Source organism: Canis lupus, chromosome 34, assembly GCF_048164855.1.
Source record: "Canis lupus baileyi chromosome 34, mCanLup2.hap1, whole genome shotgun sequence".
In the NCBI taxonomy this organism is placed as follows: Eukaryota; Metazoa; Chordata; class Mammalia; order Carnivora; family Canidae; genus Canis; species Canis lupus.
Window position 1 is genome coordinate 13,798,062 of NC_132871.1, and position 27,665 is coordinate 13,825,726.

The following is a 27,665-nucleotide window of genomic DNA, read 5'->3' on the forward strand; positions in this document are numbered from 1 at the left end:
TACATGGTCACATAGAAATTCACCATTCCAGGGCAAATGCTCAGACCTTTGTTCATTGCTGACTCCCAACTTTCATGAAGCTGACCAAACTGTACAATGCCAGGTTTTCAAGGGTTTGCTTCTTCCACAAAATAGAAAGCACCCTGGATAGATTGAAGTTTACATCAGTCTCCATGACCAAAAACGATGGCACCTTAGACAGATACGTATCTACACATCATAGAGTACAGCTCCACAAAGTAGTCCTTGAAAAAGGGACAGGTCAATGTTTTCTGGAGTTCAGCTATGCTTTTAATTTAAAGTCAGCTTAAATTAAGGTAATCTCCATAGGCATATGATGTGAAGACTCTCAGCTGTATCTAACAGGATCTAGACTAACTGCTGCCCTGGACAGGTGAGATCACATCTTCCACACATATCCTGCCACACCCATCTTATCTACCATCATTTGAATGAATTTCCATTGGAAAGCCAAATACAGTAAAGGCAAGGAATTCACTGATCTATGCAGGGCTGTAGGATTTGGGAAACGGTACTTCTCCAGGTTCCATGTTTATTCAACCATCAAATAAAAAGGTATCTACTTTGAGGCACCTGGGTGTCTGCCTTTGGCTCAGGTCATGATCCCAGGGTTCTAGGATCAAGCCCTGCACTGGGCTCCCTACTCGGCAGAGAATCTGCTTCTCCCTTTCTCTCTCCCTCTGCCTCTCCCCCTGCTCATACTCACTCTCTCTCTCAAATAAATGAAATCTTTGGAAAAAATGTATCTACTTTGTCTTATGCAAGGAAATAAAGTGTGTTTACTGGTGAACAAGGAAGTCTTAAATGGTAATGGTCATGAAATGGTAGTATTAGTTTTTACAAGTTATAGTATTTCCACTAATTTGTATACAAAGCTTATTAGTATGATCAAAAAATACCAACAAATATGAATATGTATACATTCAAAACTTTATAACATATACCAACATACAAAGGTTTAAAAAAAGGACAAACTGAACAATAGTTTCATTATATAAAATCAGAAAAGTAACATTAATTCTTTTTTTTTTAATTTTTATTTATTTATGATAGTCACACACAGAGAGAGAGAGGCAGAGACATAGGCAGAGGGAGAAGCAGGCTCCATGCACCAGTAGCCCGATGTGGGATTCGATCCCGGGTCTCCAGAATCGTGCCCTGGGCCAAAGGTAGGCCCTAAACTGCTGCGCCACCCAGGGATCCCTAATTCTTTTTTTAAAATATTTATTTGAGAGAGTGAGAGAGAGAAGTTGGGAGGAGGGGCAGAGAGAGAGAGAGAGAGCAGCAGACTCCCCAATTATCAGGGAACCTGATGTGGGGCTCGATTCCAGGACTTTGAGATCATAACCTAAGCTGTAGGCAGACATTTAACCGACTAAGCCATCCAGGTGACCCAATATTATAACAAATTATTTTAAACAATCTGCCTATATTATGTAGTCATAGAAATTTGCAGGTCCATTCTTCCTAATCCATATAGCACTGAGTCAAAAAAAAATCAATTCATATTTTATGCATTCCCAGATAAACGGAGTTTACTGCTCTGATGCCACCTACTCTGAGGAAATCTGATCTGATCTCTCAGACTCAGGTCCACCCTGTGTACATTCTCATAGCCTGATGTGGTCCTTCATAGCAATATGAACATTATATTAAACACTCCTCTGACTACTCATTTAGTGTCTGCATTCCAGGTAACTTCCATAATGGTATATTCTCTGTTCTCTTCTCAGGCATGAGCCCCAGCACCAGAGTCACACATAACATTGCTTGATGTAAGGTCAATGTATTAATATGCATTGCACAAAGGTCTTGTAAAGGATATTTTAAAAACTTATTTACTTCTTTCTGTGTGAGTAAAGAGAAGGAAAATGGCTTGTTCAGTGCAATGAGGATGCAGAAGAAAGTATACACTGCTGAGGAAGGCATGAGGGCAAAGTGACGTTTTGGGATTTGAGGCCTTGATCTTCTTCCAGGATCTCTCCAACTGACTGGCTCCTCCAGTTAGAACAAGGTTTACTTTGTGATCTACACACTCATGCTAGATTCTCATTTTGGAGATCTTGGCTTAAAAAAAAAAAAAGAGAAGTTAAAGCCTTGTTTTCTTCAGTAACTAGATAAGTTAAAGCCTTGTCTTCTTTAGTAACTTGTCTTTGGAGATCTTGGCTTAAAAAAAAAAGAAAAGTTAAAGCCTTGTCTTCTTAGTAACAAGGCTGAATTTACCACTCGACTCTCATAACAGCACACTGGCCTCCCTGGTCCCACAGGCATATTGTTACCTCACTGTGGATCCTACAGTCACTCATGGCAAAAGCTCCTAGGTTGAGAGCCAATGTTTTGTCATTGGCTCACTCCTCCCTTCTCTATCTACACATCAACTAAGACAGTGGATCCATGTACATGCAAAGATGTCCACTCCCCAATTTATACCATCTGATTCCTATCCATGATCATGAGTTAGACAGTGGCAGGGTCCAAATGCAAAGTAGAGATATGGGAAGCCTAAAGCTAGGGGGAAATGGAATTATCATCTACCAGCTGGGAGAGTCCACTGTTGGCCATCTCTTTTTCTGTTTTCTGTCTCTGATGGGGCAAAGGTGGAGCCCCAGTCCCAGACAGAAGGTCCTACTCTACTATACAGAGAAATTCAGCCTCTGGGATTCCAAAAATCCCAGATATTTAATAACTGAAAATAATTAATAATTTTTTAAAGATTTTTATTTATTTATTCATGAGACACACACACACAGAGAGAGAGAGAGAGAGAGAGGCAAAGACATAGGCAGAGAGAGAAGCAGGCTCCTTGCAGGGAGCCCAGTGTGGGACTCGGTCCCAGGACTCCAGGATCATGCCCTGAGCCGAAGGCAGACGCTCAACCGCTGAGCCACCCAGGTGTCCCCAAAATTAATAATTATTAGCTGAAGAGGGCATGTGAAAATGAAGGCTGAATGGAAGAGACAGCCCTTGACCAAAGAATTTATTTTTAATCACTTTTGAGACTCCATAAAGAGATCTTAGTGATAAAAGTGTGACCTTTATTAAAGTGTGGTAGAAGAAACAGCAGAGCCGAGGTGAGGGTAATCTATACCTGAGTAGGGAAACTTAGATGCACGGTGGCTGGATTGCTAAAGAGGGAGAATTGCTGGATATAGGACAGGATACAGAAGAGGCTGCACACACTCATCACTTAACATCATTCTTGTACCCCAAGTAGGTGGTGCAAGAACATTTCTGAGTAGTTTCTTTAAAAGATGGGTTTCTGATGCATTGGAAGAAAGCAGTGTGTTCTATAGACAGCACAAACAGGAGGGCACTTGTATTAAGAGTTATCATCCTAATATCCACTGATATCCAAGTTCATTTGTTTTGCAGGTCATTCAGCTTTAATTCAATCTCCTTTCCTGTGCCCCATATTTTGACTCTTTCCATTGTTCCTTCCTCCTTCCATATTCCAAGATTTCTTCCTTTCTCAGCTTTCTTAGTCATTCACTTAGAGCAGATCTGTTAATGACAAATCCTCTTCGTTTTCTTTTATCTGAGAATGTCTTGATTTCCCCTTCATTCCTGAAGGCCATTTTCACTGGGTATAGAATTCTGGGTTGACAGTACTTTTTCTTTAAATACTGGAAAAATGTACCGCTTCATTCTGGGCTCCATGATATCTGATGAGAAATCCACTGTAATTCTAGTTGTTTTTCCCCTAAATAAGGTATCACCTCTTTCTTGCTGTTTTAAAATACTTTTTACTTGTCTTTAATTTTCAGAAGTTTGATTACCTCGGCATGGATTTCTTTGGGTTTATCTTCTTTGGGGATTCACTCAGCTACCTGAATCTGTAGTTCCATTACTTGTGCCAAATTTGGTAAATTGTTAGCCATTGTTTCTTCCAGTATTTTTTCAGCACCACTCTCTCCCTTACCTTCCAGGATGCCACATGACATGAATGTTAGATCTTTTGTTATAGTTCCACAAGACCCTAGTCTCTTTCTTTTCTTCAATTTACTTTCTCTCTGTTGTTCCAAGTGGGTAATTTCTATTGCTAAGTGGGTATCTTCAAGTTTGCTGATTCTGCCCCCTGTCTTATCAATTCTAGTGTTGAGCCATTCACTGAAATTTTAATTTCAGTTGTTGGATTTTTCAGTTCTCAAATGTCCATTTGGTTCTTATTTATTTATTGTGTTTATTTGCTAAGTTGTTTTTGCTTATACATTGTTTTTCACTTGTTTTAAGTATATTCATAATTGCTCACCGAAGCATTTTTATGATGGCTGCTTTAAAATCCAGGTGGGAAGGACTGCTTCACTACAGTTAGGCAAGGATCAAAGTTGAGGATCCACACTGTCTTCATTGATGGAGGTTGAAGTGAGCCTGCAGTGTTTTCTGTGGTGTTTGGTTAAAGTAGAGCATTTGTTTGTTTGTTTGTTTGTTTGTTTGTTTAGAGCAGCTTTTATCTAAATTTTTTTCTGTCTTGCTAGGCTGCCCCTTTGCTTATCCACAGAGAGCAGGCTTTTCTGAAAGCTTTTTTTTTTTTTTTTTTTGGCCTGTGTCCATTGGCATTTCTGGATTGTCATCTATTCCAGCAGCCAGTCTGGAATATTTAAGACAGAAAGAAAACTCAAGGAACTTACTACTATGTTTTCTTCAGATAGAGAAGTCCCAACCCAGTTTACCTTCTTCTCTCTACCTTTCAGTCTTTTTCTGATTGTTTTATATATAATGTCCAAGGTTTATAGTTGTATTTAATGGAAGAAATAGGGAGAATTGAGTCCTTTTGTCCAAAATGGTATCGCTGTCTTTTTAGCAGCATTTTTGCTTAGGTAAACTGGGCAGTTACAATTTCACAACTGCCATATGCATCAAAAGCAATGTGCACTAACCAGAAACTCATTTATAGAGGCATACTTTCTCCTGAGAAGAGATGTTTCCAGGGACATGGCAACCAATGAGCCATATGTTGTTTATTTGTTAAATACTTGCCAACTCTGGCTTTATTGATAATATCACTTCTGAGTGTCACAGCAGCCCGCATGCCTCAGCTGTGATAGTTTGCTTCCTTGCTGTTCAGTATTTATCACGGTGATGTTGACTCCCTGTTCTTTTCTCCATCTGTTAGGGAGAAATAACACCCTATGTTTTCATAACTGCATTCATGTTATTCGACCTCTTGTCCTCTATACCTTGATGTTTCATCTTTCCTTAACTTGGACTTTCCCATATACCCACATTTTAGGCAAATGATCTCCTTCTAGTTTAGACCACAGGATTTGCATTTGTCCTGCACCTTGTGTGAGAGGTATTTTATTTTTGTTTTCAGTCCTGCTGTCTTCCTCACAACAACATTCTAAGGCCTGGCACAGAGTCTGCAACCCTCCCAACTGTCAACCAGGCTGGAAAAGTAGACCTATTAGCTATGTCATCTGTAAGATATAAAACTTCAAATGCAAACCCAGGTTGTAGTCTTTCTTCTTCCATATGTTTGTTAACATGATTATCTGACATTTGAAGATATGAACATTTGAAAACATCTTTACTAGCCTTTCAAGACATATTCCACATTTTCCTTTTTTTTTTTTTTTAAATAGGTTCCACAGCCAACATGAGCCTTTTACTCATGACCCTGAGATCAAGAGTCACATGCTCCATTGACTGAGCCAGCCAGGGGCCCCAATATTCCCCATTTTCTTGTTTTCCTCCTACCTCATTGGTCACTCTACAGCTTCTTTTGTTGGTCATTTCCTCTGCCCCTGAATTCTTGTTGGAAGATACTAGTGCTTAATCCCTAGTCCTCTTCTAACACTCATTTCCTTGATGTTCCCCAATCTCATGGCTTTATATATCATCTATGTATTAATGATTCCCAAATTTACATCTCCAACTCAGACTGCTCCTCTATACTACAGAGTCACATATCAAATTTTCTACTCAACATCACCAGTTGAATGTCTAACAGACATCTCAAACTCAACATGTCCAAAATTGAACTCCTCATTCTCTTTGAATATACCCTATCTCTGGACTTCTCCATCATAACAGATGGTTCTTCAATCTTTCTAATTTCCCATGCCAAAAACCTTCAAAGTATCCTTGACTCCTCTTCTGACATTCCCACACTCATTTCATGTCCTAGTGGTTCTACTTCCCAAATCCCTCCTACTTCTTCTCGCCATCTCCACTACTGTCACTCTGATCCAAACCACCATCATCCTTCTCCTGGATTACTGCAATAACTTCCTGATAGTCTCCCCTTTCCCACTATTGCTCCCTTCTCCACAGCATCTTCTCAACATTGTGATCATAGTGATCTTGTAAAAATGAAAGTCAGGTTATACCATTCCTCTGCTCAAAACCCTTCAGTGGTTCCCTGTTTCACTCAGAGTAAAGTCTGAGGCTTTTATAATAGCTCTCAAGTCCCTATCATTGAGTCTCTGCTCATTTTCTCTCCTAATCTTTCTCTTGCTCACTTAGTCTAGCCACAAAAGCCTCCTTACTGTTCCTTGAGCAATCCATACATGACCAACTCAGGTCTTTACACTGGCTATTCCCATTGCCAGGATATTATTATCCTAAACATATGCTTTATTAACTCCCTTGCCTCTTTGCTTACATCATACTTTCTCAATGAACCATATTCTGTCCAACTGCTTTAATATTACAATCTTCGCCAACCCACTAGCACTCCTGATCTCTTATTTTAATTGTTTTTCCCATAACACATATTACTTTCAAACATAACATGTAACTTATTTGTTTATTTTGTCTTTTTTTAAAATCTATTTCCTCTGTTAGAATGTAAGATCTAGGAGAAGAGGGATCCACTGTTTTGCTTAACTAAAGAATCCTAAGCACCTAGAAGGGTGTTTCCTAAGCATTCAATAAATATTTGCTGAATAAAGAAATGCTTCAACTATTCAAAAGACATTTATCTGGAAATATCAGTTATTAAGAAAAAACCACAGAAGTCAGATCATATAGTAAATAAGTTTAAAAGGCTTTGTATAACCAAAATGATAGCTTTAAAATACCAAACCTCTGAAATTCATGTACTTTACTCAGAAGAGAAATCCTCAAGGCCAAAATAGATATAATTGTACTATACATACAGTTCCAAAAAACTTGGTTAACCTGGATTCTAAGTTCAAAGGCTTAGAAGCAGGATATCATGTTTGTGCAAGAAGAGACACTTAGAGGGCAGCAAGCAAGGAGTGACAGCTTCTGGTTACAGACGATAGGGAAGAGTTGGCCAAAGGAAACAAGAAGCCTTAAAAAGGGAGGTGGGGAAGTAACACTGGGGTATATTTGGTGCTGAAACAAATTATCTATATACGTCAAAATCACATTATATGTGATACCAATTTATGCTCAGTACACTGAACCTCAATCACAAAGTAAAAGAAGAATTATATTCAGTATACTTTAGAAAAGCAATCATATTAAATACCTCTTGGGAATACAATTCAATATCATTTCTACCAGGATTATTCAATTACACCAAGTTTGAAGGATTAATGAAAATAAATTTGTATAAAATTTATAATGCTGGATAACTAAAGACTCACTGTTGACAACTAAACTGTTTGGCTTTCAGTTGTTTATTGTTGTACATCTAGAAATGAATCTTGTGTTCTAAAACAGATCAACCTCATCAACTTTAAGATTTTATCAGATTTTAAGCACTCTGAGTAATCTGAAGTTCTTGTAATTTAGAAACCATGTACAGAAAATCTTTAATAGGACAAAACACTTGAGAAATAGTACATCTTGGGTAGATATGCTAAGATTAGGGCTACATTAGAAGATGCAAATCTGGATGATGTGACTCAAAGAGCCACCAGCCAAACATTCTCGTTGTGTGAGTTTCATCCCAATTTCCTTTAGGTTAAAGTTTTGACATCTCTTGGTATCCTTTAAATGTTAAACTCTTTAACACATTAGCTCAAATTATTTTATCAATTGTTAGGGAGTTTGTGAATGTAAGACTCTAAAGAAACAGATGCAAGATAAAGAAGAGAAATGTAGGGCACTGCCCTACCATTCTGTGTCCACCTCCAGGTATGAGCCAGTGTGTCTGTCCTACTTGTCCTATTTAAGAGATTGGCCTTCAAGAGTGGTATAAGACAGGAGCCAGGGGAGACATGTCAACCCAAAAAGACTAAACAGAGAGGTAGACAAGAAACAACCCATTAGGAATTACCTGAGCAAATCTAGTGGGTTGACAATGGCTCCTTATATGGCCCTGGAAGCTCACTCAGAGTAGGAAGAGCAGTGTTAGGGTAAGAGTTAGAGAAGACTGTCCACCCTGGCAACCCCAGAGGACTTGAGACACTCAAAGCAGATTCAAGGAGGTCAGACAGAGTACAATGAGAAAGCAGAGGACTAAGGAAGAAAGATTGGAATATAGAGTTCCTCAGTGTTCTACAGCCACAGATCATCTTTATAGTGATGTATACAATGGAATATTACTCAGCCATTAGAAACGACAAATAACCACCATTTGCTTCAACATGGATAGAACTGGAGGGTATTATGCTGAGTGAAGTAAGTCAATCGGAGAAGAACAAACATTGTATGTTCTCATTCATTTGGGGAATATAAATAATAGTGAAAGGGAATATAAGGGAAGGGAGAAGAAATGTGTGGGAAATATCAGAAAGGGAGACAGAACATAAAGACTCCTAACTCTGGGAAATGAACTAGGGGTGGTGGAAGGGGAGGAGGGCGGGGGGTGGGGGTGAATGGGTGATGGGCACTGAGGGGGGCACTTGACGGGATGAGCACTGGGTGTTATTCTGTATGTTGGTATATTGAACACCAATAAAAAATAAATTTATTATAAAAAAATATATAGTGATGTCCAGGACTGTGAGGCCTTTCAAAAAGATCTTACTGAGGATGCCTATGTGGCTCAGTCGGTTAAGCATCCGACTCTTGATTTCAGCTTAGGTTATGATCTCAGGGTCGCAAGATTGAGCCCCGCATGGGAGTCGGCACTAAGTGTGGAGTCTGCTCAATATTCTCTCTCCCTCTGCCTCTGCACCCCCCAACACACTTGCTCACACTAAATAAATAGACAAAATCTTTTAAAATTTTTTTTAAAAATTAAAAGCTCTTGGGATCCCTGGGTGGCGCAGCGGTTTAGTGCCTGCCTTTGGCCCAGGGCACGATCCTGGAGACCCGGGATCGAATCCCACGTCGGGCTCCCAGTGCATGGAGCCTGCTTCTCCCTCTGCCTATGTCTCTGCCTCCCTCTCTCTCTCTCTCTGTGTGTGACTATCATAAATAAATAAAAAAATATAAATAAATAAAAATAAAAATTAAAAGCTCTTAATTTTAACTTGACATTTCCCAAATTTTTATCTTGAGCCTTTTTTTCCTTCACACTACCTACCAATATTACAAGGAACATACTTGAAACACCAAAATAGTCAAAAGGGAATGGGGTTTCATCCCATGTTGGTCCCTGGCACTTACTTGCTGGGTGACTCTGGACAATTTAACTTTCCTAACCTTAGTTTCCTTATTTGTAAAATATGGATAGTAGCAGCTATTTTATTTTATGAAAACTAATTTGAAAATACATATAAAAATCTTAAATCTCTTCACACATATTAATAATCTATTTAGTTCTATAGGTATCTCTAACGTAAGGAAATAATCTAATAATCTAAAACACAGGAAAAACTTAATATAAAACATTACAGCATTGTTGGTAACAGCAACAATCATTTTTAAATATCTTAACTGTCCAACAAAAAGAAAAACTTAAGCTGTATAATCCACATCATTTCAGCCAATAAAAATTATATTTAGAAAGAATTTTAACAACCTAGGAAAATGATCATCCAATAATGTTAATTTTAAAAGGCACAAAGTATTAAAGAATGAGCTCAAACAAGTTAAAATACTCAGAAAAAATACTGTAGGAAAACACACTAAAATTTTATGATCATTTAATTCCTGGTGATAGGGTTTGTTAAAGTAAATTAATAATTATAAGGCAGAAATCCTTTGGCTTAGCCCCAATTAAAATATAGTTTAAATCATAGTCCATTATCTCTCATGAGCTCCTGTCATTTTCTTCTGGGAAGGGGAAATACTTGTCAATACATGTCAACTGGGAACATTCAAAAAGAAGCAGGGGATTTGTGTATTGTCGGCTCTCAGCTGCAAGCCAGCAACAGCTCTCACAAACCAAGGGGAAAAAGGAGTGGGGGTAGTAGCAACCATGTCACATGTCACACCAAGAAGCCATGCTGCTGTCTTACATAGCCATTGTAGCATGTAAACATTAGTGGGCTTTTATTTATTTTCTTAATGTTTTCCTTTTCCCCTATAATTTCCTTCCTTGCTCATTTTTCATTGTTTTAAATTCCTTTTAATTCCTTCAATATAAATCCTATGAGATAAAACTCCCATCAATGACATTTCTGCTATATAATTATAGAAATAAGTAGAATTCAGCATACAACAACATCAATTTTATGCCTGGGTTGCTTGTCCCAATTCAAAAGAAATAGATTCAAATGCAATTCTACTTATTCAAATACTTTCCAGCATTTTAAAAATCATTCCATCCTATTCTTATTTTATTATTACTTATTCTCCCTTCTCCCTACTACTTACACTCTTTCCCTAAAAGCGATGAATAAAATATACATATTTTTAAATTACTTCAATTTACAATTTGACTACCTTCGATTCTCTTTCAGATAATCCAAACAAAACAATAACAGATTTCAGCAGTGTCCACATTTGATTTCTGTAAGCTCCTTGGAGGAGCAGCGCTGTTGCTCATTTTACCTGTGGATATTTAAGGTTAGGACTTTTAATGATAGAGACAGAAAAGCATTAGTCATCTAAACACAAAGAGTTTCTTTTATTAAATGAGTTTCACTTTGATATCCATAATCTGTTGAATGGTAAGTTCTAAAATGAACCTCTAAAGCCATTAAGATAACTATCCAATGAAGTACTGAAAAGGTAGGAAATAAAGCAACAGAGATAATGTAAAATTCAATTCAGGCAAAGATAAGGTGCATTCACAAGCTGATAATGTACAGTTACAGCACAAGGAGATGAAAAAGCACAATAGAATTGTACTCCCATTCAACCCACTGGCATCCAGGGTTGTCCATGCTTCAGAGGTCTGCCTTATAGATGAAGCCACCTTGTTATATGATCCCCTTGCTATTTTTTGTAATTCCATCTTTTTGTCTCAATAGAGGGCTCCCCTTTTATGCTCTGATGATCTGGATAATTAAACAGGGACTCCAGTTTTGAGTATCTGAATTGTTTTCAGTAAATAAAATGTAAAACCTGGTTACGGACTAGATAGCTCTAACTCTACAAATCAGATCTTTATATACCACCAGGGAATATTTACAATGAGTGCTGCATCACCACAGAGACTATTCTCAAATTGTCTTCAATTTTTGACATGAGGGGCACCTGGGTGGCTCAGTGGTTGGCTCAGGTCACGATCCTGGGGTCCTGGGATCGAGTCCTGCATTAGGCTCTCTGCAGGGAGCCTGCTTCTGTCTCTGACTCTCTGTGTCTCATGAATAAATAAATCTTAAAAAAAATTTTTTGAGATGAAAAAACTTACAAACATACTACCATATCGTTTCATTAGTTGATAAGGAAAATATGATAAGAATTCAATTTAAAAAATTATCAAAAGGCAGATGATGCAATAATGACAGAAAAGTTGTTTAAGATAGAGAACAAATCCACAAAATGAGGAATTGTTGGGATTTCTAAGGATCCAAGGCCATTTTCTTGCTCTGGTATATATATCTGTGAGGCCTGTTTTAGAGAACACTGACCCCCCAGAGGTATTAGACAAATTCATCACTGATTAAACTGGCTAACTATGAAACCCAAAACTCCATTGGTAGGATGGGGATATTGATTCCACTATCCAACCAGCTGTCAACATCCAGTCAAAAGCACACACACAATATCTTTTCAACCTCATTTAAATAATCACACTTTTCCTGATCTGTATTACATTCATTAGTTCCCTAGAGGTAGTTTTCTTTTTCCTCAAAAATTATTTAAAAACAAACAACTAAAGTGGGTAGTATTTCAAATAGTTTTACATAATAATATTTAAAAGATAAACCAAAATTTCAATATTTATCCCTTTCACCAAGTTCTGAAATTATCTTTGTCCGTAGTAGATTTTGCTTCTGTATAATATACTGTAATATTACTATAGGCACTAATACACTATATATAAGGCACTTTCTCAAAATAAGCCCTTGTTACTAAGCAAAAGGGTAGCATTGTATTTATTCAGCTTGTGTTCTTAACATGAGCACTAAAATACTTCATTTGCCCATTTAATAAAGCGTGGATTACACTAATTTAAATTCATACTAAGTGGCTTCTCAGTTCATTCAAGGTCTTTTTTTTTTTTAAGATTTTATTTATTTATTCATGAGAGATACAGAATGAGAGAGAGCGAGAGAGGCAGAGGGAGAAGCAGGCTTCCTGCAGGGGGGCCCAATGAGGGACTTGATCCCGGCCTGGGATTAAGACCTGAGCCAAAGGCAGATGCTCAACCACTGAGCCACCCAGGTGCCCCCAATCAAGGTCTTTGATGAGATGTTGCTTTTGCAGAAAGAACTCACCACTCTCTGTAAAATAACACCATGCCTGAGTTTCTTCCCCTATCCTCTGTTTTGTTTTCCTTTGCTGCTCTTATTACAATCTGACGTTGTCATACGATTTGTTTGTTTCCTCTTAATCCATCACTCCATATCCTCTTACCTTTGGCCTCATAGCATTTATTAACACCTACTTTTTCCCATTTTCTTCATCACTGTATTCCTTATTGTCTGGAACAGTAGCACATAGTAGCTACTCCATCCCTACCATGCACAAGCACATGGTAGATACTCATTTTTAAAAACTAAGTGAATTATTTAATGTCTTCTTAGTTAGTATTTAAGTTCATGAGGTCACAGGCATTGTTAGTTTTTATTACTAATCTATCACTAGTAAGAATGTATGACACTTGGAAAGCAGAAAGTAAAATCTTTGAATGAATGAACAGCAGGAAAGTAGAAAACTAAGATCATCTTTTGCCAACAGCACATTTGTGTTGAGGAAAGAGGAAGAGGTGAGGAGGCAAGGAGGAGACAGGTAGAGGAGTGGCAAAAGGAGTGACAAGGGATGCTAAAGTTAGAACTTTCTTATATTCCAAGTTTGTTTAAAGAGTTGACAAAGAAAATGTGTAAGATTCAAGAACTCAACTCTTTTATATGTGCTCAATAAATAACCAGTCAATGACTAGAAGAATAAGTTTGTCAGAGCCTCCATACCTGAATATCTGAAGGCAAGACATTCATGCCTTCATTTGGGATTTAAACAGAATTGAAATGTCATGCATAATATCAATAATCAAAATTTTGGGATGTCTGAATGGCTCAGTCGGTTAAGCATCTGCCTTCAGCTCAGGTTGTGATCCCAGGGTCCTGGAATCAATCTTCACATCAGGCTCCTCACTCAGTGGGAAGTCTGCTTATCCCTATCCTTCTGCTTCTCTTCCCCTCCCCTGACTTGTGCTCTCTTTTGCTCTCTCTCTCAAATAAATAAAATCTTTTTTAAAAAAAATAAAATTATTAAGTTCCAAGTAATAGCTACTTTCCATCAACATCTATTTGTTTTCAATATCTCCAATAGTTAAGTCTTTTCTAAGGGCCTTTAAAACTTATTTCCACATTTAATTAGATAAAAGGGAAGTTCTTGAACTTTTAACCAATTTATAGGTAATAATCCTACAGAGCAATTCATCCTATTTAATATGCTTAAATTTCACAATTTTACTCCATGAAAGGATTTTTGGAAAATTATATTGCTCGTTTTAAGATTGTTTCACTGCAGGGCAGCCTGGCTCAGTTGGTTAAGCATCCAGCTCTTGATTTCAGCTCAAGTCATGATGTCAGAATCGTGAGATCATGTCCCACATTAGGCTCTGCACTGGGCACGGAGCCTGCTTAAGATCTCTCCTTCTCCCTCTGCCTCACCCTACCCTCTCTCTCTAAAAAAAATTTTTTTCACTACAATGAATACATGGTCCTTGGTTTCCATGGTAATAGCTAAAGAATATGTAACATTCTCTGTGGCATAACCCATGAGTTTTCAACCACCATTTGCCAATGAAAACTATTTCTTCTGGAGAAGAACAGTAAATCAAGCTGATCCTGGAAAATGCTGACCCTTTCAACCTCATTAAGAAGATACTGTGCAATATGATGAACAGTATCCCAACAGTGAATTCAGCAATGGGCTTCATAAAGCTCTTAGTATATCATGATAGAATAATGCCAAAGAGACATTAAAAGAGAGTATTACTTCAATATAATAATACAGACTGATTTAATCCCAGGATAGATTTTAGGATATTTTAGAAATGGATGGATTACTTCTTTTCCAGGAAATCCTGCATAAACATCATTTTTCACATATGAGCTATTGATAAGTAATTGAGCAGCAATGACTTGGAAGTATTGGATGAAAACTATTTCTTCTGGAGAAGAACAGTAAATCAAGCTGATCCTGGAAAATGCTGACCCTTTCAACCTCAAGAAGATTGGTACCAATACTTGGTATTGGAAGTATGACTATTTATCAATGAAATAGTTTCATAAAACTATGAAAATAGTTTTCATTGGTAAGTACTAAATAATGAAATAACTGTGCTTTCTTCTTTGTGCTGACCTTGAAAAATCATAGCTCTAGTGCTATATTAGAAAAGAAAAATTTTAAATAATTATATAAATTTCCATCTTTAAGGGATGCCTGGGTGGCTCAGTGGCTGGACATCTGAATTGGCTCAGGGCATGGTCCCGGAGAGACTCAGGATCAAGTCCCACTTCAGGCTCCCGGCATGGAGCCTGCTTTTCCCTCTGCCTGTGTCTCTACCCCTCTCTCTCTCTCTCTCTCTGTGTCTCTCACGAATAAATAAAATCTTAAAAAAAAATTTCCATCTTTAAGAAGCCAGAAAAAGAACAAGCTAAACACAAAGTAAGTAGATGAAAAGGGAAGGCAGCATAAATTAATGAATTTCTCAAAAAATCGAGAAAATCAACTAAAAGGATTTTTTAAAAGGTTAACAAAATTGAGAAGCTCCTCGCAAAACTGATTAAGAAAAAAGAGCAGACACAAATTAATAATACGAGAAATGACGGAGAACATCACCACATATTCTATGAACTACATATTCTATCACTGATAGAATAATAACAGAATAGTATGAACAACTCTATGCTAATACATTTGATAACTTAGATAAAATGGATAAACTCCTTGAAACAACTTATCAAAACTAATACAGGTTGAAATAGAAAATCTGAGTAGCCCTCTCTATTAAAGACAGAATTTGTCATCAAAAAGCTTTCCACAAAGAAAACTCCTGGCCAAATGATATCTATAAAACATTTAAAAAAGAAATAACATCAGGGGATCCCTGGCTGGCTCAGCAGTTTAGCACCTGCCTTCGGCCCAGGGCATGATCCTGGAGTCCTAGGATTGAGTCCTAGGATCGAGTGCCACATCAGGCTCCCTGCATGGAGCCTGCTTCTTCCTCTGCCTGTGTCTCTGCCTCTCTCTCTTTCTCCGTGTGTCTCTCATGAATAAATAAATAAAATCTTAAAAAAAAGAAATAACATCAATATTGTACAATTTCTTTTTAAAATAGAGGAAAGGAAAAAGAAAAGAAAAAGAAGTGTTTTCTCATTCAAGCAAGTTCAGTCTCACACCTCTGTTCCACTTTGCCCTGGAAATCCTAGCCAATGTAATAAGGCAAGAAATGTAAATAATAAAAGACATAAAGATCAGAAAGAATACGTAGAACTGCCAGTATTCACAGACAACAAGATTGTCTACATAGAAAATCCTGAGGAATCTACAAAACAACTACTAGATTGAATAATTTGCCCAAGGTTACACCAGTAATAAAATCAAAACCAGAATGTGAAGCAATACAGCCTGGTTCGCAAACTCTTAACCCCTACACTATGCTCTCTACTTAGAGAGGACCACGCAGCTACACTTGCATTAGCCCACAAACCTCAACATAACCATATACTTGGTCTTTGTAGTCTCATTTGATGATTTGGAAATAGAGGTTCAAAAAGATTAATAACTGCAAGATGATATGGCTAAGGATGAAAGTGACAGAATTTGAATCCAGGTCTGGCTGACTCTAAAACAAAACTTATTTGAATATATCACATGTTCCAAACTGGAAGAAGGAAACAGTAAGAGGAACCAGATCCAGATGGTAAGGCCTTGAAATAATGCAGTAGAATATAAAGGCCAAGAAAAAAATTGGCGACTGGTTAGTAGTAAAAAGGGACATAGGAAAGGTCAAAGTTTTGAGAATTAGAGTAGTTTCAATAAAATAGGAGTATGGAGGAGAAACTAATGGAGAGGAAGGTTAAGGAAGATGAAGTCAGTTTTAGACAAGCTGAATACCAACATGTTAGGTTAGGCATAGTTTTGACAGCAATAATAGCAAACCTAACAAAACGTAGTTTCTAAAAATAGGATTTTGTTTCCTCACAAAACCAAAAATCTAAAGGTAGGCAATGATTACTCTAAACTTAGTAGCTGAACAAAGTCAGAATTGTGTTTCTCCTGGTTCTTTCTTCTGGGATTACAGTATGTAGCCAAAGTCCCAGGCCTCAGGTCGTACTTCCAGACAGAAAGAAGAATGGGGGGAGCAAATACATTCGTCTTTCATCAGTAATGCAAAATCTTTCCTAAGAGCCACCAGTAGAACTCTGCTATGTCTCATTGGCTAGAACTGCATCACACAGTCACATAGCCTCTAAGGTGGCCTAGAAGGTAAGAATTTTGTTTTACCAACCCTATAGTAGAGGTAGGTGAAGAAAAACTATCCAATGAAGAGACCAAAAAAAAAAAAAAAAGCCTCTGGTCTGGAAGATAAACCGAGGATACAGAGTTTAAGTAATCTACATATTCAAAGCACAGGAAATGGAAAGGTATTCCAGGAAAGAGCATGTATAAAGAGAAAAGAGGGTAGTAAAAGCACTTTGTTTCTCTTTTTGTGTAGGGGAAGTAAATGGATTACATGGATACAGCTGAGTAAACATGGTAGCTAGGTGCCTCCATTCCAGTCAGATTGTTTGCTTTTCTGTTTGGGTCTTTCTCTGTCATCCTCCCCACCTAGTTACTTCCGACCTCTTTCTCTTTCCACAGTCTCTCTACTCTTAAGAAGGTCTCTCCTCTCCCTTTCTCTTTCCCTCATCTGTGAACTGGAAGTACTGGAGGGAAAATTCACTCTTCACTGCCACTGTTCAAGATGCATAAAGATGGATTTAAGTCTGACTAAAGGAAAACTAGCTGCCTTAGGTTGGAAAGGTGGTCCAGGAAAATAAGCAGCTACTATGAAAAGGCTATTCAATCTTAAAAATTTGTAGAAAATTAATAGGAAATTTGAATTAAAAGGAATCTGCCATTCCTGCCCTCATCAGAATAGCCAGAGTCTATCTGGGGAAATACAAACTAAGACAAGGAGGCAGAATTTGCTTTGCTGAGCACCACTCTTCCTCTGAAGACTCTTTTGTGCTCCCAGGCTCTGTTCAGGAGACCAGGCTGCAGGGCCAAGGGTGTGATAGACCCTAGGCATCCTTCTCCAGGCCCACTACTCCATGGGCACCCCATGCATCTCATGCCTCCAGTCTGAGTCCAGCTCTGGCTGACCCTTTCCTTTCTGAAAATCCTACGGCAGATAGAATCAGTATCACAGAATTTAACCATGATTACATAATAGGTTGTGTTGTCCTCCCATTGCTTCACATATGTATGTCATGTTCTCAATAAGTTGCAAATAAGATAGTCACCAAGCATTAAACTTTAAAGACAATATATCACTAACATCACAAAAAGTAATCACTTGACATTATGTGCCTCATGATGCAACTATGTAATACTTCTGTGAAGTACTGTTGCCAGAAAATCGTATCTAAATCCAACCAAGCTCTAGATCCAAATGCCAATTTATACAGTATACAGGGAACAAAGGGACTTATTAGAAGACAGCATGGGGGCATAATTAAAATTCAGACTTTAAAAAAAAATCAGTTTCTACAGCAAAGTTATCATATGGAAGAAACAGAAAGATCCCAGAGATTAAAAAAGACTTAGAGACATGATCAACTAAATAGAACCGACCTGGACCCTAATAGAAACAAATTGCAAGAAAGAAAAAGTTATGGGGAAATTTGAACACTGACTAGATATTTGATTATATTAGGGAAATAATGTCATATTTTTTAATGTGTGATAATGGTATTGTTTTCTTTATAAAGAGTCCTTACCTTTTAGATATATACTAAAATATGTATAGATGAAATAATATTATGTTCTGGGACTTGCACCAAAATAATCCTGGGGGTAGTGGGGTATGAATGAAGGGATTAATAAAACAAGATTGACTGTCAGTTCATAATTTTTAGGGGGTGGTCTGTATAAGAGAAACATACTGTTGTCTCTTCTTTTTTTGTCTAATTTGAAATTTTCCATAATAACCTTTTTCTATAATAGATCAGAATAGAGTTATGCAATGTCATTAAAAAAAAAAAAAAAAGTAGTCACATCAGCCAAGGAAACACAAAAGAGCAGCAAAGAGAGATTTTATGGTGCCCATTCAAGGCTTTTAGAAGACAAAGGTCCCCCAAGGACTTCCTTGCAAGGCTGCAGAGACCACTCCATTCCTGAGGAGGAGGATGCATCTGGCCATCTCACCTTCATCTCATAAGCACCTTCTACAGTCAGGGTGCTGCAGTGAAACTGAAGATAAAATGATGAATAAAATAAAAAATCTGGCGTCAAGGGATGCAAAAGAAGTAAATAGGAAATTGTGATGGAATCTGATTGTGATATTACAGTGTTGGACAAAGTGTGCTGTTGGGAGCACATGTAATGGTCATCTAACGGGGAGGTGACAGTCAAGCTGTCCTGAAGGATTCCCAGAACTATCTTCTGATTATAATTCAATTCCCAGGCTCTGTCATTCTAGGAAGAGAGCGAACTGGCCAGAAGTTTTAAGTGTCCTGATATCCTGGCAGCTTTGCTTCTCACTATAAATGTAAAACATGGGTTTCTGGTAATAAATGGCAATAAGTCTCCCACACAGCTTGCCTAGAGAAGGAGTACATCAGCCAAAGGATGTGAGTGTCCGCTCCTCTGATCTTATTTTTAAATTAATGAACTGTCTCTCTGGTTTTACAGTCTCTGAGAGTTTGGTGCTTTTGTATATGCCCCTAAAAAAATGTATTAATTCTTGATGGGCTGACAAACCAAGAATCTGAGGTTATAAGACCAGCCCTGAACCCTGAGAATTCACCAGGGTAATATCCCCCTGGGACATGCCTGGGTCTGGGTCCACACCGGCCTTCCCCAGTGACAGCCTTCTGCTCTGAATGCTTCTTTGATCTTCAGTATTCCTGTAGGGTGGGGCCGTGTCTGAGGCTTCTTTGATTCTGAGTCATCCTCTTCACCATGTCTGCCTCAAAGCATTTTGGTTTTTAACAAATTTCTTCCTTGATTTCTTTCACTTTCATTCAATCACATCAATATAGTTAACTCAACATCTATTTGAGGATTAAGCCAGATGCAATGACACTGTATAAGAAGCATTTTTTTAATGAAACATCAATAACTTTAAAAATTCCTCAGCTGCGGGATCCCTGGGTGGCGCAGCGGTTTGGCGCCTGCCTTTGGCCCAGGGCGTGATCCTGGAGACCCGGGATCGAATCCCACGTCGGGCTCCCGGTGCATGGAGCCTGCTTCTCCCTCTGCCTGTGTCTCTGCCTCTCTCTCTCTCTCTCTGTGACTATCACAAATAAATAAAAATTTAAAAAAAAAAAAGAAAAATTCCTCAGCTGCTTTGAAAGATGACAATCTTTTTTTACACATCCATATTGTATTAACTTCATTTTCTGCCTTAGCCTGTGATCACCAGTGATCCTCAAATAAGCCCATCAACTGAGGATGTCCCTCCAAGCTACACTTCTAACTCAAGAATGAGAAACCAAATATTTTGAACTCCTTCCCAGATGAAGACAATTTCCCTCATCTCCAGTGGTTTCTCTGTCAATCAGCCAGATTCTTTCATCTGTAATGGGGCATGGCAAACGTTTTCTTCAAAGATCCACACAGTAATACTTAAACTCTGTAGGCCACACCATCTCCATTACCTCATTTCTGCCAGTGCAGTGTGAAAGCAGCTGTGGACAACATATAATAACCAAACGAGTGTGGCTGTGATCCAATAAAACTTTGTTTATGGACACTGAAATTTGAATTATATAAATGTAATGGGTCACAAAACAGTACTCTTTTTTTGGTTTATTTCCAACCATTCAGAAAAGTAAAAACCATTCTTAGCTCAGGAGACACACTAGCAGCTGGTGGATCTGGCCCCTGCTCCACAGTGATGAATACCGGCAGTGATTCACCATACATATGTGAATGTGTGTGGTATCTTCAAAATACTGCCTCACCAACCATGAGAATTATGACCTATAAATGGGTTTTAAATTCATAGGTGGCAAACTTAAATTCTTACATGAATGGTATTTTCACAAAAATTAAACAACGATCAGCACACACACAAAGACACACATGCACACACACACACAAATATATTTTACATATCCTAAATCCCAAGTAGTGGGTACCATGTAATACATTTTTAATTACTGCCCCTGCTTAGAAAAAAATTGTGAGATTGATGAAATAGTGGTAAGTTTGTTTTGCTTTAACAATGTCGGCTGAGACTTTTTTCAATGTTTTTTTTTTTTTTAAGATTTGGAGGGGGGGGGGAGGGAGGGAGAGACACAGGCAGAGGGAGAAGCAGGCTCCATGCAGGGAGCCTGATGTGGGACTCCATCCCGGGTCTTCAGGATCACGCCCTAGGCTGAAGGTGGCGCTAAACCGTTGGGCCACCGGGGCTGGCCTTCAATGTCTTTTTATCTAAATGTTCAATATCTTTCTGATTCTAAGATTAGTATTTGTACAATCTCATCTCCTCAGTACTACTGCAGTCCAAGAACTTGGACACCTGATACATGAAAAACTTTGAATTTTCTTTCTTTAACCTAATCTATATTTCTATATATTTTTCAATCCCCTCCCCACATGCAAGTTTATATAGCATTTCCTGTCTATGACAACTTTCTAGGCATGTCTATAGAACACTTCAAAGGCTTTATTATCCTTGTTTTGTTTGTTTCAACTTGTGTACTTCTTTACTCATGGACTTTCTACTTTAACCTGTCATTTTATTTCTAACCCCCGGGGTCCCTCTTTTTCTAGCTGTCTACAACAGGTGCCACTTGCATGATGCATATACCTAAACTACATTTTGCAGCTACGGAAAAGGTCCCAACACCATATCCCCAAGTAGTACATATGAGTTCACTATGCCACTCTTTTTTTTTTTTTTTTTTGTATGTTTTAGGCTTCAAAATGTCTGTAATTGAAAGTTTTAGAAAAATAGAGCATACATTCCTATGCTCTAGATTTGGTCACAAGAGGCATCTGTGGTTGGGAAGAAATTAGCATATTTATATGCCACACCTGTGTGTCTGTTTTTCACATTGCTCCCTTTGCTTGGCACGCCCTCCCCAAATTCTTTGCCTGATAAAATCTCCTTCAACCTTCAAGGTCCAGGCAAGAACTTGTGGGAAGCATCTCAGCCAAACACAGCTGATGACTCTCTCTTTTGCATTCCCAAAGATTTCATACATCTCCATTAAAGCACTTATCATTTGCATTGTGGTTAGTTGTTCATGTAGCTGTCCCACCTTCACCACCCATCCTCCAAGTTAAAAGCAACTCATCCTTTTTTTTTTTTTTTTTGCCCTCCCTCACCTCATGCATCCCCAGTGCCCAACACAGTACCTGGAACCAGGTATCAAGATTGCATTTGTCAGAAATCCTGAGAGCAGTGTCCTAACTTCCATCAGCACCCTTAATTTTCTTTCCTCATCCCCCACAAAATTAAAAGACAATTTAAGTAAAAATGCAACTTCAAAACAAGTCCCCCATGGCCCTCTTACAATGAGATTGCCACCACTAAACTGTTCTTCAAAGGAATTCTAGGGTCAACACTGCAGAAAAGGCCATGTTATCGTAACACCACGAAATAAAGTATTTACATGGTACTTCACAGTTTTCAAAGTACTTTCACCATTTGTTGTTGTTTGGTTCACTAAATCTTGGTAAGACAGATAGTTCTATCCTCCTTTCTCAGACCTCAAGGAAATAAAAGTCACATCTCCGAGATGGGAGCTGGTGACAGCTCTGGTCCTAAGACCCTTGACTTCTTGACCTATCCACTTTCCAGTACTCCATGAATGCTACGCTCAGTATTTGTGAAGGGCTTTTTAGTCCCACCTCTGGTAGATTTTTTTTTTCCCCAATTATGAATGGTGGCATTAGATTGTGGCTTTATGTTCAAAAAATACATTTCAAACAAAATCATTTGGGCAGATACACATTATGAAAAGACCGAGTCAAATATACCCCACTTGTGTTAGTATTGCTCTACGATTTTGCCATAAGTACTTATTGACTAAAAGATTTCCAGTGAATTACTGACTGTTCAAAAAATGGCATGCCATGCATTTCTGAAAATAGAAATATGTAATCTATTATCTAAAAAAAATTCACTCATGCGGAAGCACTACTATTTTTAGGTCAAGTACAAGAGCCTGATTTTTCTCTTCTTTTATAATTCATCTTTCCTAAACTATTAAATTTAGATTACTTATCACATTAGCAGACTCTTCAGTTCAATATGCTCTTAGTTCCTCCACATAATTCTGTATGATTTAACCATCACTTCAATTCTTTTCCTATTTATTGCAAGCAATTCTTCTAATATTAGCACATATCATTTTCGAGTAAATAGGGCACTGCCTGCCAAAAAAAAAAAAAAAATCTTGCCACTGTGTGGTAATTGAAAGTAAAGATTATTTCTCAGATATATTAATTTCTCAAATGAGCCACATTTAGCTCTCCTCAAATTACTTAATTTTTTCCCCACAAAGGCCTCTAATAGTAAAATATTCCCAGTATGTCACCCTGAAGATTTTCAAGTTTGATCTGGTTACGAATCTGCTTAATTGTAAAAATTTCAATATGGCAGGGCCCAAAATATTTCACACAAATGCAAAACAGAGATGTCATGCAGATCGCTGCAAGACGTGCATCACCGCCCTGCCGCATCAAACTCGGAAACCCAGAGGCAGTTCGCTCTGCAGCACCCCTCGCTCGGTTCTTAAAAGTTCAGGCGCATCATCGCCTTTTAACCGGGGTAATAACGCGTAACTGCTAACGCGCCGCGCGGTGTTTGCCGCCAAACCCCACCGTCGGGACCAACAGAGCGTTAGGGTGTCGGAGCCGCAGACGCCCGCGGCCCGCAGTCCCTCGGGGCCACCCTCCTCCCACCGCGCTGTCCTCGGAGCTACACGGCGTCAGGGCCCCCTTTTTCTTTCTTTCTTTTTTTTTCTTTTTTTTTTTTTTTTTAGATACATAAGGGTCTCTCCCCCGGAGGACAGGTACCGGGGGAAGGCGGGGTCCCGCGTGACCCTCCTAGCGCGGCCCTCGGGAGGCGGCTGCCGGCCGGCGCGGGGTCTCCGCCAGGCGCCCCGCAGCTCCGCGGGGTCAGGCCCAGGGACCGAGTCGCCCGCGCCCCGCGCCCGCACCCGCGCCGGGAACTCGGAGGACAGCTAGCCCCAGGTCGCACGGCCCCGGAAGGTGCCCAGCTAGCCCGTGGGCCGAGCGCATCCCGGAGCGCAGCCCCGAGCGGGGAAGCGGGAGGAGGCCGGAGCGGGGCGGGGGGGGGGGGGGGTCGCGGGGGGCGGGGGCCGGGGCGCCAGTGGGTGGGGGGAGCGCCGCGGGGGGGAGCGGGGCCGGAGCGCTTGCGGGGGCGCCGGGGCGGTCGGAGCTGGGGGGGCGCGGGGCTGCGGGGGGCGTTGCGGGGCCGGGGCTGCGGGGGGCGCGGGGCCGGGGCGCGGGGCGCTGCGTGCACACCCGGGCGCGCTGCCGTTTCCCCACCACGTGGAGGAGTCGGTGCGGGGGGCGCCCCCGGGCGGCGCGGCCGGCTGCCCCCAGGCCCCAGCCCCCGGCCCCCAGCCGCCGCCGTCCCCGCGCGGACCGGGCGGGCTGCGCAGGCGAGGGGCGGCGGCGGGGCCGGGGCGGGGGCCGGGGCGGGGCGGGGCGGGGCGCGGGGGGCCCGGCCGAGCTACCTTTTATCCAGGCAGGCGATCCACTCGGCGGACGAGGAAGAATGGGCAGCGTGCGCAGCGACCATGTTGGGCAGCGGCGTCCCCGGCTGCGGCGACCTCCGCGCTCGCTCCGCCTCCGCCTCCGCCTCCTCCTCCGCCGCCTCCTGCGCCCGCCGCGCCGACCCGCTCCTCCCGGGCCGCCTCGCTCCGCGCGGCTGCGGCGACGGGCCCGCCCTCCCGGCGCTTCCCGGGCCTCGGCGGGGGGGTGGGGGGCCCGGGGGCGGGGCGCGGGGACGCGGGGACCCGGAGCCGCCCGCCCCGCCCGCCCCGCCCTGCGCTCCCGGGGGCTGCGGGAGGGCCCTGCGTGGCCGCGCACCTGCGACAGGTGGCCGCCCCGGCCTGCGGGCCCCGGCAGCGTGGACGGGGCTGTCGGTGCAGAGTCTTCCTGCGGCGAATGCCCCTAAAATGGCTGCTGCCTCCCGGTTTCCTTAGAGACCGCTAGTCTTCCTCAGCGGTTGTCAAAACTTGCGGCTTCTTGCTGCGCTCGCCGGGGCGTCCCCGCTGGAGGAGCGGGGCGGGGGTGCCGAGGCCCGGGCGGGAGCCCCGAGACGGGGCCGGGGGAGGCGGCGGCCTGCGGCTCGGGGCGGCAGGGGCAGGGGCACGGGCACGGGCAGGGGCACGGGCAGGGGCGAGCGCAGCGGCCGGGGGAGGCCGGGCTCGGGCCTTGAACCCAGCACCTGCTTGGGCGTCCTTCACCTGCGCGACGCCGGGACACACGCGTGCCTTTACCCAGAGGATGCTTCTGGGTGGGACCTAAAGGGAAAAGGACTTCCTATGACGTGTCGTTACCAGGGGCTCTACGTTGACACGGTTTTGGCCCTAATGCCAATAAGAGCCACCATTTATTGAACATCCACCGCGCGTTAGACGCCACGCAGCGTGCTCTACCTGTGTAATCTCATTCAATGTCTCAACAAGCACGAGGACGGCCACCCCCGCCCCCTCCCACAGCCACCCCGCGGCGCCTGCCCTCCGTCCCTGTCCATGCTTCTGAGGCCCGGGGGCCAGGGGGGCGATCCAGGTCGCCCCGAGGCAAGGGGGCCACCTGTCGCAGGTGGGCGGCCACGCAGGGTCGCCCCCCCTCCCGTCCCCTCCCCGCAGCGGGCAGGACCGCGGGACAGTTCAGAATGGGGAGCAGTGGAGCTACCTGCAGAAGTGGGGGTTGGGGCCTGGGGGGCGGCAGGGGGGGGCAAGCTCCCAGGGCGTGTGGGCGAAGGTGGATGGTTGACCCCGCAGGTCACTTTGGCCTGTCTGTGGTCGGAATGCACAACCAATGTTATGCCTAGAAGTCATCTCGTTCTGTTCTGCCAAAAATCAAATTAAGCTCCATTATTTTAGGAATTTGGGCACAAGTTAAATCTTTTGGACCACTGCCAAACACTGTTTATATTTATGGTGTGCAGATAGGGAGAGACAATGGGGCAAAGAGAGGTGGCCCTGCTAACCTCAATCTGGCTTCTCTCTCTCCCCTGCCCTACCCTCACTCAGAGGAGGTGCAAGGAGGCTGGAAAATGAAACAGCAGGTGCATTCTGGAATGCTTTTATCCTAATAAAACTCCTCCAAAGAATTTGCCGTTTTCCCCTCTGTTCTATAGCCAGGATCTGGTTTCAGACCTGCCAGCGTATTGCCTCAGCAACACCTCCCTGTGCTCCAGACTTGTCCCCAGTTGACCTCCATCCTGTTCATTTCTATCACGTTTTAGGTAAGTGACATTTAAAATGTTATACTAAACACAGAGTACCAAAAGGTATTTCTGTTGTTGCTTTTTTAATGACAGGAGTATGAAGGAGGAAATGGGTTTCCTGTATTTATGAAGATTCATTTATAAAGAGCTCTTGAGAACATTTCAAGGTTACCAAATGCTTTCTTAAAATGCCTTTACTCAGAGAATACTTATAGGTAGGGAGCTAAAGGGGAAAATGACTTCATATGACGTGTCATTACCAGAGGCTCTAAGTTGACATAGTTTTTGGCCATAATACTAAAAATAGTCACCATTTATTGAATATCCACCGAGTGTTAGATGCTATGCAGAGTGCTCTACGTGTGTAATCTCGTTTAATCTTTAGAACATTCTATGAAGCCAAGCCAGAAGGTCAGCTGCCCAGGGCACTACTCCACAAAAAGGGACAAATGTCTTTGAAAATGTAGTGAAACAGAGAAAATTATATTTATCAGTACTTTCAGGGAGAGTGTTGATTGAGCTGCAAGGAAAACATTGATGAGCTACTGAAGTGGGAGTGAGAGTGAGAGCTCAAGGAGTCTAATGTGTGTTCTAGGGAGCATAGGCCTAATGAACCACAAGGAATCTGTTTTGCTCTATGGAGACTTTGCCCTTCCCCAAAATAGAAGTTGAAGAATTATTTAAAGAATATCCTTTCAGTGGAGCAACAGTGATCATTAACTTGCCCCAAACTCTCACATGTCCCCATTCAGCTGTAGTGGTAGGTACCAGGAACTCCAGTATATCACTAGCACAAGGACACTAAGCCTCAGGAAAAGTTGATAAGTTTGTTCTGAAGAGCCCAGCTACTGGACTGGGGATTCCTGACCAGATTTGGATTTGTCTGGTTCTAAAGCCCTTGCAATTCAGAGATGGAGTCACTGGTTTGGTCAAAAGAATGAGAGTAGAAGTCAAAAGTGACTGCCCAGGGGCACCTGGGTGGCTCAGTCAGTTAAGCGTCTGCCTTTGGCTCAGGTCATGATCCCAGGGTGCTCCTTGCTCATCGGGGAGCTGACTACTCCCTCTGCTGCTTCCACCTGCTTGTGCTCCCTCTCTCTCTCTCTCTCTGTGTGTCTCTGTCAAATGAATAAAAAGAATCTTTTAAAGATGACTGCCCAGGTGATAAGAACAAAATGATTATAATTGTTGTGAGGAAGAAGGATAGAAGAGACCCTTGAAATGTCAGAAGTAAGTTCATTGTTCTACAAATTACTCTTGTGGTCTAAAAGGGATTTGATTACTGGTCAAGAATTACAGAAATAAAGAGGCTGTTGCATGATTATCCTATTAGAAGAGAAAGAAAATAAGAAATTGTCTTTGGTTTTGATGGGAAAGGCAAAGAACCAGAGAATATTTATTCTCTTCCTTTCTTTAAAAGAATGTAAATCAAGCCAGACTAAAAAAAGATCACATATTGTGTGATTCCATTTAGGTAAAATGTCTAGAAAACATAAGTCTATAGAGACAGAAAGTAGATGAGGCTTTTCCTATGTCTGGAGGGTGGGAATGGGGAGTGACTACAAATGGGCCCAAGAAATCTTTTTGGAAGGTTGGAAATGTGCTAAAACGGCTCCTGGTGATGGATGCACAA

The 27,665-nt window shown here is 41.3% G+C and overlaps 1 protein-coding gene and 1 long non-coding RNA gene across 6 annotated transcripts in view; both read right to left on the reverse strand.

Moving 5' to 3' along the window:
- The window catches only part of RAPGEF4 (Rap guanine nucleotide exchange factor 4), a 283,342-nt gene extending 258,871 nt beyond the window's left edge, over nt 1–24,471 (reverse strand). For 4 of the 5 annotated variants that reach the window (XM_072811403.1, XM_072811402.1, XM_072811401.1 and 1 more), the window contains exon 1: nt 24,312–24,471. In XM_072811403.1, the coding sequence (XP_072667504.1) occupies nt 24,312–24,376 (65 nt within the window). In that variant the 5' untranslated portion in view covers nt 24,377–24,471. The remainder of the gene's footprint in view (nt 1–24,311) is intronic. The other variant, XM_072811405.1, reaches the window with a different exon arrangement.
- On the reverse strand, nt 1,043–8,543 carry LOC140624500 (uncharacterized). The gene is made up of 2 exons (XR_012023966.1): nt 8,213–8,543; nt 1,043–5,127 (listed from the first exon to the last, which is right to left on the reverse strand). It is a non-coding gene; the product is annotated as an uncharacterized lncRNA (long non-coding RNA).
- Nucleotides 24,472–27,665: the final 3,194 nt, after the last annotated feature.